At 39.8% G+C, this 12,215-nt stretch overlaps 1 protein-coding gene across 1 annotated transcript; it reads right to left on the bottom strand.

The window, feature by feature from the left end:
* Window positions 1–329: 329 nt before the first annotated feature.
* Window positions 330–12,166, bottom strand: LOC144002169 (ER degradation-enhancing alpha-mannosidase-like protein 3). Its single transcript, XM_077497136.1, has 21 exons — window positions 11,997–12,166; window positions 11,468–11,653; window positions 11,315–11,360; window positions 11,051–11,151; window positions 10,818–10,857; window positions 10,611–10,723; window positions 10,386–10,539; window positions 10,154–10,288; window positions 9,306–9,411; window positions 8,915–9,012; window positions 8,662–8,787; window positions 8,500–8,583; window positions 7,201–7,284; window positions 6,659–6,783; window positions 6,272–6,437; window positions 5,453–5,610; window positions 5,254–5,365; window positions 4,948–5,112; window positions 2,905–3,070; window positions 2,626–2,817; window positions 330–2,131 (listed from the first exon to the last, which is right to left on the bottom strand). The coding sequence occupies exons 2-21, from the start codon at window positions 11,569–11,571 to the stop codon at window positions 1,950–1,952; spliced, it is 2,457 nt and encodes an 818-aa protein (XP_077353262.1). The 5' UTR covers window positions 11,572–11,653; window positions 11,997–12,166; the 3' UTR covers window positions 330–1,949.
* Window positions 12,167–12,215: the final 49 nt, after the last annotated feature.

The following is a 12,215-nucleotide window of genomic DNA, read 5'->3' as shown; positions in this document are numbered from 1 at the left end:
TTCCCAGACTCTGAAGGCAGCAGTTGGCTGGCCACGCAGACAAGGAAACAAGTGCAGCAAACGGAAACGTGATGACGTCTCAAACCGGTTGGATAACATCAACATCATAATCGTAATTGCAGTGTTTACCATCTGCCTACAGAGGCCACGACAGCGTCGTTTTTCAACACAATTCCAAAATTCCTTTGTTTGGTAATGTGTCCCTTCACGGTGTAGTGTGCGAATGATGATTCCACGTTTTATTTGCTGTGCTTTATCAGCACAACGCCAAATTTTGACAGTGATACAGTAGATATTAGTAGAATATTGTGCATAAATAAATGACAGAAAAGAGATAAGACTTTATTTATCAACTGCCTTTACTCTGAGAAAGGAGCCTTTTATGCATGTTTTTCTTTTGGCACATTTCAGCCACCAACGGAAACAGCTGACTGCAGTACTATAACAAGGAAAATACCCTTTTGGATTTGACACTCAAATCCTACTTGTTATCTATTTCTATACAAGCACAGTCCTGAGGTATAAATGTTGTTCAAGTCCTACTTAATAAATGCAAAAAAATAAGATGCATTCTACCATTTGGATCAGTGAACAACACCAACAACAAAAACTTGAAAATCAGCAGCATGATGGAAAAGTTCCACTGTGCAAACAAAAGGAGAGAAAAAATATATATTCACAAGCCAAACTGATGCAACATAATGAGCTGGATGAGTGAGAACTACGCATTTATGTTGAACAACTTACTATTAATGATGAATCGGAAAATAACCTTTACAGTCTTTGCATCATTCTGGCAACCTAACTTCTTGTATAATGCTGCTTTTCAATAAGGATTATTCGGGCCACACTGAAAAATAAGGGGGAAATGAGAATTACAAGAATATAGTCATAAAGGTATGAGAAAGTAATATTACAAACAAAAGCTGTAATTTTTTTTGGAAGGTAGTCAATTCGCAAGAATTTTTCTAATCTTAAGAGAATTAAGTCAATTATGTGCAGCAATATTAGTACATTTGTAAGTAGGCAAGTAATTATGTGAATATATTCCAAATATTACAAGAAAAAAAAATGTTGGCCAAAAGTTGTAATATTAGAAAAAAAAAAAAGTAGCAATGAAGGGAAAAAAAGTTGCAATTTTTAGTATAGTAATCACATCATTTTATTTTAGTCTTGTAATTTTTCCCTTTCCACCCATGTGTGGCCTTAATACTCCTTTGTAGCATCAAGAACTAACCTGATAGCAAATCTGAAAATTGGAACGTGAATCACTTCAACTCAATATAATAAAGATTGCACATTTTGTAGCTGGGAAAATACGTAATTGTGCAAAGTCTGAAAATACAAGACCACTTCTTCCTTCCTTGGAATGTGACTTCATAAGGACAATAACAATGTGGATGTATTGCCACAAGTGACTGGAATATTGTGTATTGCAGTGAAAAATACCAACACAACCTCAATCACAGTAATAAAATACTTATGAAATTCCCTGAAGTTGCTTCCAAACTCAAATTATACTCCCCCCCCTAACTTATTGAAAAATTCCTTTTAATTAACACTTGAGAAAAAAAAAAGTGCAAAATCTAGATTAAAACATTGCATAAGAACACATTTTTCTGCCTTACATGAACCCTCCTGGAAGGCGAGGTATCATATTAAGTCCCGAGTCAGTTGTTGAGATCAACAAGAAAGCAGGAGCTTCAATCAGGCAGCATAAGCCCAGGATAATAAACTATGAGAACAGCATTGGCCTGGAATGACCTATTTTTGTCCCAGCTCAAAACAGGATTAAAGCTCCATTTTCACTCTCATTGTTGAGTCCGTGGCCGTCCACTCCGAGCCTCCTGCGGTCGAGATTCATTCAGCTTCACGGTTTTGTGTTTTTACACATGAGCGCGCAAGGCTCATTTGCACACACTATAGTACAACGTATGCTGCTCATCTCATTAGAGATCTTCACTTTCGTCAAGAAACAGCTTCAAAATGGATAGCTCCTCCTCTTCTTCTTCCTCCTCCTCCTCCTCCTCCTCCTCCTCTTCTTCTTCTTCCTCCTCCTCCTCCTCCTCTTCTTCTTCATCTTCATCTTCAGAAATTTCCATTTTAACGTTAACAGGTTGGTCTGTCTTAGCTGAACATTAACAGGAAGAAACAACAAAAAAGGCTTAGGCGCTCAACATTACAGCAAATTTTCTTTGAAATATTTTCTATATGCCCACACTAGTCCAAACACGGTATTGTGATTAATACTGTTTGTGGAATAAAAATTAAGCATAATAACCCACCTGTTTTCAGGCAAAACTTACCCAAAGTGGTATAAAATATGGCTGCAGGTATAGAACATTTTTATTATTTATTCTCCCTATTATGCATTAACTAACTAAACAAATGAACAGTTTTTATCATGTGTTCGACATTTAAGAATAATGTGCCATAATTAATCGATATCAGATTGAAATGAATCAAATCGAACTGAACTCTTATGAATCAAAATGATTGAGGAAAGTAGAATCGATACCCAGCCCAACATCAAATTATTCATGTTATTCGATTAACTGATGCAGCCCTGGTACTATAAATAGCAATAACAAGTTGAACACTGCCAATCTTTCCCTTCCGTCTCACCGTGTCCCAGCTGCCTCTCTTTAGGCAGCAGCAGCACTTCTACATTGCGATGTTCCTCCAGGGCTGCGGTGAGCACGGCGCCCTCGCGGCTGAACAGGAAGACCAACGGCAAGGTGATGTCATCGGTGGGGCTGCCGTCGCCGACCATCTGGAAGAGCGGCGTTTCCTCGATATTGCTTCCTTCCCGGTGGTCTAAAGAAAGACAAGGACGGGATATTGATGAGGATTACATTTGAGTCCCGGACTGCAGTGAAAATGACTTGAGGTTTGCACGCGCACCGATGAAGATGACTCCGATGGCGCCCGCATCCTGCAGCCAGCGTGCTTTTGCTGTGAACAGGCAGTTGCCACGCAGCGCCACAGCGATGTGGCCTTCAAGCTCAGCTGGATTTTCTAGTGGCCCGCATGCTGGGTAAGGGGACGCCTTCACTATGCTGCCCTTCACCTGCCACATAGAGTATGTTATCAAAGAACAGGGGATGTAAAATAAAAAGTGAGCGGTTATTGATGTCAAGAAAGTATGACATGTTCAAAGTTTTCAGTATCGTGTCATGGGTGCAAGCAAATTGTGGCAGAGGTGGGTGGGGTCGCTTTTAACTCATGTACAGCACTGTAGGTTGCCTTTTTGTATGAATAGTGCTATATAAGTTTGATTGAAGTTGAGTCATAAAATGACAAGTTCGGGTCACATCAAGCTAACTGAAGACGAGGCTTTTTGATTCAACAACAGCACCTGATGTTCACCCAATGATGATGAGCCACTTTTACAGGTACGTTTTTTTTTATTATTTAATATTTAAAAAATGTTAATATATTTAATTTTTCTAGAATTTAAAGTCTGTGAACCATTTAACGAATTCACAGTACAAAATGGACATTTGACGTCTATACCCGTTAATGGCAGTGAATGATTTAACATGGTAAACATTTCTTCTGTACCAAACATTCTACATTTTCTTTAAACAAATAAAATAGAGGGGCGGCATGGCTCAGTGGTAGAGTGTTCGTCTCCCATCTGTGAGGTTGTGGGTTTGTTCCTCACCCCCTGGTGGCCATGCTGAAGTGTCCTTGAGCAAGTCACTGAACCCCAATTTGCTCCCAGTGGATCTGGCAGAGCCTTGCATGGCAGCAGCCGACCATTGGTGTACGAGTGGGGGGGTGCATGTGTGTGTGTGTGAATGAGTGAATGTGAGACTCAATTGTAAAGAGCTTTGGCACCATATGGTGTAGTTAAAGCCCTATATAAAGGGATATTTTACCAATGAACTCATTCACTTCTAGCCATTTTCACTGGAGCAACAATCCCCTTTGCTCATGGATGTTTTACTGGATTTTGACTTATTTTACAAGGTCCACAGAACATTCTGTTCTACTGCTATAAAAACATGGAACCCACCAAAAGAAAAATTAAGTCTCTTCTTTCATCAGGGAAAAAAAAAAAAAAAAGAAAGTATATTTGTATCAGTTTCCATTTTGCAGTAATTAGCATTAGAACATAGCTAAGTTTCATCATTATTTACAAACCTGTTGAAAACACGGTTAAAAAGAGCTTGTTGCGACATGGTCCTGGTAGATCTCTTATATTCTGCTGCCACCTACTGGCCGTTTTTTTGTAATAACTACAATTGCTTTAAGCAGCCTCTTCATGTCAGAAGCTGTATCAAAGACTTCTGTATGCACTAGCATAAAAAAAATAAAATAAATAAGAGCAAAACAAAATAAATTAATTAATTTAAAAAATAGAATGTGTTTAATAGGGAAAAAAACACGTTTTTATTTGCAAAATATATTTTTTAAATCATGTAATTTTAACACTGCAATATTTTCATTGAGGGTCGTCATTAGGGGTGGGACGATAAGTGTAAATCACGATTCCATACTGTGACGATATTTGGCTCACGATATCGATAATATCACGATACCAGATATCTACGATTTTTGATATAGTGTCAAAAATTTCTTTGCAATATAACACGATATGTGACTGAAAAAGCCAACAAATGCCCATAAAAAGGAAAATGTCTAATTAGGCATTTATTCAATGCCAAAACTATGTACAATGTACGTAAGTTTTGCATAGTGCCTCACTGCCTCTGAGCCTTTTAACTATAAACATTGTAAAGTGAGAGAAATTAAAGTGCATAAACATTTATAACATAACACTGCATAACTGGACACAATATATCGATATCTACTGTCAGTGTATCGATAATTTATTGCAACAGAGAGCGCAACAATATCGATTTTTTTCTCCCACCCCTAGTCGTCATACCATCATAATCTAAATATCAGTCATGTCTAACTGTGCCATGGTAAACTTACGCCATGCTCTTGCCTGGTCAGGTCCATCCCAAACTTGGCCGGGCCTGCCGTAAGCACGGTCCTCCCCAGAAATGGAGGGGATATAAGCTGCACAACATGAGGTACCACTTCCTCCTCCTCAAGTGTTTGTCTCACAAATTTCATCCGGTACATTCCTTCGTGGTCCTTTTTTAAATTAAAAAAATAAAAAATAAAAATAAATAAATAAAAAAATAAAAAAATAGATGATTTATGCTTGAGCTTTTTGCAAAAGTTGAGCTCTGTGTTGTTTACACATTAAATCCAGTACAAAGTAACACTTAGTACCTTCCTGGTATCTCCTGTGCTGACATCATTGAGTGGAGTGAGGGAAATGCCCATGCTTTTCAGGAACTCCACTGGTTCGATGCCACTATCATGAAGTGGTAATTCAATTTCTCTGTACAAAAAGATGCACACAAACGTTAAACGTTGCAATAAAAACAGAATGAGAAAACATCCTCCACTTCAAAACGAAAGGTCACACCTGATTGGTAAGGGGCGGACAGCTCGCCCCACCCCCGTCAGATACTTGTAGCTGTCCCGGATGCTTTTGGCAAATGAAGGGTTGTTCGGGAACAATGTGTCTGTGCTCGGGCAGGTGTGTGTGAACAGATCCTCTTCATGGGACACGGCATGAGTTTCCTAAAGCACCGTGCAAACAAGTTTCAACACACATTCTTGTCACTTATGTATTTCAACAGGGATGAAAAGTGGGGGTAACTTTTTACGCTGCTCCACTGTTAATTTCTAACATGGAAACAACTTGACTGATGCACAACCAACAGTAGATGGCATATGAGATCAGGCCTGTTTGTTGGTCCACTGGGAGAAACAGCTGCATTTTGTTCAACTTACCTTTGTTCTATTACTTATAAAAGACCGGAAAAAGAATCAAACTTTTTTTTCCCTTGTGAAAGTAGAGAGTCTATTCAGTCATTTGGTTGCGTCACTGTAGCTATATATAATCACTGAACACAATATCCTGCGTTTCTTGAAAAAGTCAAATTGCTCTCAAATGGCTGGCAGTGAATGACTTAAATGCAGCTTGGGACAGATGAGCCTTGAGTCTTTTTGTATTAGTCCTCCATGTACAAATGATTCCAATATGTGATACTATTAACACCCACAGCTCCTCTTATGCTGCTGGTTTCTTGTTCAACATGTCTTCTTGACAATCATGGAAATTTGTAGTGAGTAGTGATCTTTTTTTAATGTATCACAGTCATGCAGTCATGCAAAAAATATTTTCACAATTACTGTATGCCATAATAGCCCGAGTCAGGTCACTCATAAGTCAACTGACCGTTTTGTTGCCTTGACAAGACGGCAGCGATGTGGATAGAGACACGGGCAGAAGGTGGGCCTCCGTGGTAAAGATGTAGTCGTCAATATTGATTGGCAGCTGTGTCTTCTCCGTGAACAGCAGGTACAAGTATTTGAACATCTCCGCCAGAAAGAATGAGTCCATCCTATTCACAAAGTAGAAATATTTTGACTAATGAGTGCACTCATTGGGCCACACAAAATGGCCTTAAATTAACTTTTTTGTTTACACTAGCAAAACACAGTTGGGAAAGTTGAAAATGTTTTACTGGTAAAGGCTTTATGATGGTGACAATATGACCCTGGTATCAATTAAAGCACTATTTTCATGGTGAGCAGCACTTGCCCAATAAGGAAAGGACAATACCTGTCTTCATGTGTCCCCGTGCGGACGTCTTGTACAGCAGCAAACCCACAAGGCACTCTGGCATAAGCATTGAGTTTTTCCACAATGGACTGGCCCACTCTGAGGTAGTAGGGGTCGCCGGTGGCCTGGAGAAGAGGATCATGAATTAAGTCCTTCCATGCACAATCATCATCATCATCATCATCATCATCATCATCATCATTGCCAATTTACCATTATTTTTATACCAGTGGTTTTTAAGAGTTAAAGACTGGACTTAAATCTTTAAAAATTAATTGTTCTTTAGAATGAAATGCAAATGCATTATATAATACTTGTATTTTGAGCAGGCTGCATGCTTAGCTACAAACAACTCTGTTGCCGTTGCTCATGTTTGATGAGTTTGATGTTTGATGGTTTAAACGTTGATTTTATTCGTGCTTAATTTAGTGACTCTGATGAACCACCAGAGTGAGCGCGTGTATCAACAGTGGTAACCCAGACCAAACTATGAGAAAAACTGCACTACATAATGTGGTTTTAATATAAGTGAATTTGGTTACCTTATAGAGGTAGTAGGTGCTTTCTGCAAATTCTGGTCTCAGGAGGTGTTGGCCCCAGTGAACTCGAAATTCTGTTGTAAAAGCCTACAGAGAAAAGAATAGAAATAACTCATATTAGTCCAGCTGCATCGCCATGAAGCAGACTACAGAAAGTATACATTGCACAGTGAAAAGATCCATAATGATTGATCTATTTAACTTGACTAAAATTAAAATATTGAATACGAACTACTTAAAAAAACAAAAAAAAACAAAACAAAAAAACAGCTCAACAAATTAGGGCTGCACGATTTTGGGGGAAAAAAAATCTAATTGCAATTTTTCAGACCAATATTGAGATTGTGATTCGATTTTTGTATTTTACACATTGCAAATGCATGACAATACTATAATTGTGAGTCAGTTTAGTTTCAGACAAGTAATTTGATCAATATTTTAACATTGAAATACTATAATTTCACTATTTGATTAAAAGTACGAGGCGGAGACGTCCTCTCCTGATGAATATATAAGGGGGGAGCCAAATAATTTGCCAATAAGAACAATACATTGAGGCTCAGGCTATGGTGAGATTATAATATAGTTACATATCCAGAATAATAACACACAATGGAAAATAATTAAATTATTTTTTTTGTAGCATCATTAAATTCAAACAAGACAAAGAGAACCATGAATGTAAACAATCTTCAAGTGTCAACATTTAAATAGGTAAACATTGCACACTATTATGCACTTATATCAAGTACACAAACCTTTAAAGCTCAATACTCATGACAAAACCACTTCGGTGCACGGCAGTCACTGCAAGCCTCGAGGTGCACTCGTTATGGTTGTGCTGTACAGAATGAAGGCACCGGAGTGCAGACTAACGCCAACAACTCTGATTGGCTAGCGCCATTAAGACTCTTGCATCATCAATTGTGGTTGGCTAATACAGCTATCACTCAAACACCGAAGGGGGGGAAAAAAATAAATAAATCTAAAACCGCACTGTTTTGCGATTAGGTTTTTGCACTTGGGAAACCTCGATGTCGTTTCGATTAATCGTGCAGCCCTACAACAAACTTCAATATTACAAGGGACATAAATAAAAAATATATAGAGAGAAATTACATAGGAATTTGTCTTCTGGAAAAGTTATTTTGTTGTTTGAAATGAAACTGTGTAAAAAAAAAAATATAAATAAATGAAAAAATAAAAGTCTTCATTTTCAAATTTATTGGACTTGACGTGTACAATCACACATTCAGAAACGCACTTGAGGACCTTTTAATTTTATCTAATTTATTTCACTACCTCTGGAAGAAACTTGTGCTGTTTGGTGACTTGGTACAGCATCTCATGGGTTTCAATGGCTGGTTTCAGATCTCCTCTCAAGACCTGTGCAAAATGATAACAACAGCTGCTGATGTTTTGACAGCAGTGATTCGTGAATCTATCAAACAACAATGAACAAACCTGTAAGCCGGGGAAAAACGCCAGCAGCGAGTCCATCCAGCTCCGCACGCTCACAGTCGGGTTGTGCATGTGCACGTTTAGCAGCAGGGGAGGCTGACTGATGTACTTCATAATGGCACTATAGTGCTGTACAGGGCAAATATCGTGAAAAATACATGAGTTAACACTGAAAATGTTAACTTGCAAAACATAAACAGGTTGGAAAAAAGCAATAGAGAGTTGCTTGGATAGAAAATTGCGACGGAGAACCTACAATGTTAAACCTTTCCAAAAAAACGTCATCTCCCAGAAGAATGTAGGCCTTCATTAAGTATTCATAGTATGAGTCGATGCCAGCACCAACTCCGCTGTCTGCAAACACAAATTACAATTCTGATCAGATTACCACGGAGCCGTTTGGAATGCTAAAGCTTATTCGGCAGATGTGGCACAGCAAAAGCCACCAATGCATTGAACGTTGTTCACTTGAGGTCGCCATCCTCACGTTGCAACAATAATATCTGTGACTTCAAATTTCTGTGGCTTTAAAAAGGTGGGGCCTGGCCTGGTGAGTGACATGGCAGGAATCAAAATTGTGAAGCGACCCGCTCCTCTACATGAGGAATATTACATATATGGGTGCATGCTTGTTCACATTGCCTCACCCCGTCTGACCCATTCCCCGTTATGGATATTGATGACAGTCCCGACCAGGTCACTTCCTTCCTGTCGCCTCTCCCAGAGGACATCCAGAGCTCTCCGGGCATGTTCCTATAAAACAGTAATTTTTATTTATTTATTTATTTATTTATTTTAGAAAATAACACGTAGTTAGAAGAATGCACTACAAACTACAAACGTGCAGACTGCTTTACGGCATACGTCCTCTCCACAGTCGTTCCAGATGTAAGTCGAGTCAAATGTCTACGCGCGATTACTGTTATCATGGAGAAGTTACAAAACACCCTAAGAAACGAAGATTTTTTTCTGGGGCAACAATAATGATAAAAGCCTACCTGGATGTGGATAAAAGCACCGTACAGGGGTGGGCACTCGGCTCTTTTTAGTAGGTAGCTTTCCATGTTCAAATCAAAATAATGATGTTAATGTAACATTAGCCATTGGAAATTGTGTCGTAGCAATAAATAGCCATCAGCTAGTTCGCCCTTCCACACTGACCCGACCAGCTACGAAACACTCAAAAGCTTTCTTGTTTACGAATGCATGCGCATGCATCGCGGGAATGAGCGGTGTTGTGTGTGCGTGTATACAATAAAGAAGGTAAGATCACAACCACTGTCTGCTGTTAACATACTTGAGAAACGGATTTCACGATGGTCAGTGCTTGTCCACATGGGAAATGTGGTTCTTTCAAGCATAATTCAAGGGAAAACAATTTTGTCCAAAGGTGCCGCAATCATCAACGAAAACTGAATCTTGCACTGAATTGCTTTAATGACTCCATTGGCAAAATTGCTACCCAGTTAATCAATGCGAGGTTTTTGCTACGTACCTCAAACACAAATTCTCCTGACAGTCTGCTCAGGGCTGCAAACTCCAGGATCATTGTTCCCGCACAAGCAGTGCAGGTGTCCGACTCAGTGCCTGTGCGTGAAAGTGGGTTCTGCACTCCATAACGCAGATTCACCTAAGAATAAAAGATTTTTCAATGTATGTAATTTTCATTTTCAGTTCTGTGAGGTTCTGAGAGCTAAAACCAAAGCTGTGAATATCCAGTGTAGTACCTTGGGGAAAGGAAGGCCACTTGAGGTGTTGAAGGCAGGTAGCAACCTATGGCCGAGCTCCGTAGCCATGGTAAGGAGCTCATCTTCATACCACTGCATCCTCCCACCACGCTTACGGAGCAGGTCCGCCATCACGTGAGCTCCCAAAAGCCCCCTGGAATAATTCAATGAAGTCAGGAAAACCGCATTTTTTTTGTATTGCATGTACAAAATTAGCACACATACCCCAAAACCCTGATGTTGGTCTCAAACACGGATACCACCACATCATTGTCCAAGCGCACATCTTGCACCGCTTTCCTTACGGCATCTTCAAACTCATCCAGCTTGTTTAGCACCTGCTCACAAAGAAACAAAGGGAAGAATGTCATCAGCGGCTCATACTTTAACCAGGCTAAAGTAACAGAGCAAAGGAAGCAAGCAAGAACTCACCACAAGGGTGTCAAGAGTGTCGATCAGAGTAAGTGAAAATCTGGAAAACGGAAGGACAAAGGTCACAATCTCACCCAAGCTTACATAGCAGTGCGTGTGACGGCATCAAAACATTAGTCCTTGTAGGAAAAAGGATCCTGATGAAGCTTCAAGGCAAAGATTATGCCTCAATCATTTTTGTCATCAAATTATCAGAGCCATTCGATTAATCATTGCAGCCCAACTATACATACTTCCCCAAGGAGTCGTCGATGTCGCCACGGTTAGGCTCCTGGCCTCGTACTCTACCCCTGCAGCTTAGAGGCATCAGCTCATCGGCTGGATAGGCGTATTTCTAGAATGCAGAACAAAATATGCAACTTTGCTATACAGGATCTCTTTTTTTTTTTTTTTTTTTGAGTCTTCATTTTGTAGTACAGTAAAGTAGTACAGTAATAGTAGTTTGGCCTTGGCCTCGTGATGTCATAAGTATCAAAATAATGGTAATTTCTACTTACCATGTAACTGCCATAAGCATGATCAAACATCTCAACAATTAGATCCCTACAAAAACAAAAAAAACAAAAAGAGAGAGAGAGAACCTACATCAATATACATTAAAAAGTAACTTGACAGTAACTCCAAGCTGTTTTAAGCACAAAGTGTCTGACCTGATTGTGTTCTTCTCCTCTAGTGTCATGTGTTGACTGTCTTGACATCTCACCCAATCGACAAGACCAACGATCAGTAATATTTGAAACCAACACATCTTCATTAATTTGGCTGTACACTTGTGGCTGGAACATCAGTGGATGTAGGCTCTCTCCCACCCCCAGACTCCCAGAGTGACCTGTGAGCTGGATCCAGTCATGTTCAGGTCAAACCACGTGACAGGGTCGTTTCGATGGCCACTATAAACAATGCGAGGCTAGCTAACCTGACAGTCGATTACCCAACAAAAACAACCGAAATATACCAGCCAGTTGGATTGAAAAAAAAAAAAAAAAAGTCAATATGAAAGTGTAAACAAAACAACTAGACTGCAGCAAAAATGGCTAACATCCACTAGCCACGTATGCCCATTGCTAGCAAGTAGCATCCTATGTTTGTTCGCAATGCTAGCTTGGAAGCTATGCGTAGCATAAGGAAGTACAGCGTCAAAATAATACACGGGTCGCCGCAAAACAAAGTGTGTCTTACAGGCGAACGGCCGGGGACACGTCGCCAGGAAATACCCCGGCCATACCGGTCCCAGGCGTCCAGCAGCGAGCTGTCAAAACTTAAGACATCCGGGAGGCAGTCCTTCAGTTCACAGCTGTGTAGGGAACGCCATGATATTGTGTTGTGTTGGTGACGTCACAAAATTCATTATGGCCAGGGCCCATGAGTCCTCGAATACAAAGCTTAAAGGTCCACACA

The sequence above is a fragment of the Festucalex cinctus genome, chromosome 15 (genome assembly GCF_051991245.1).
Source record: "Festucalex cinctus isolate MCC-2025b chromosome 15, RoL_Fcin_1.0, whole genome shotgun sequence".
Taxonomy (NCBI): domain Eukaryota; kingdom Metazoa; phylum Chordata; class Actinopteri; order Syngnathiformes; family Syngnathidae; genus Festucalex; species Festucalex cinctus.
This window is presented reverse-complemented; position numbering and strand designations above follow the sequence as displayed.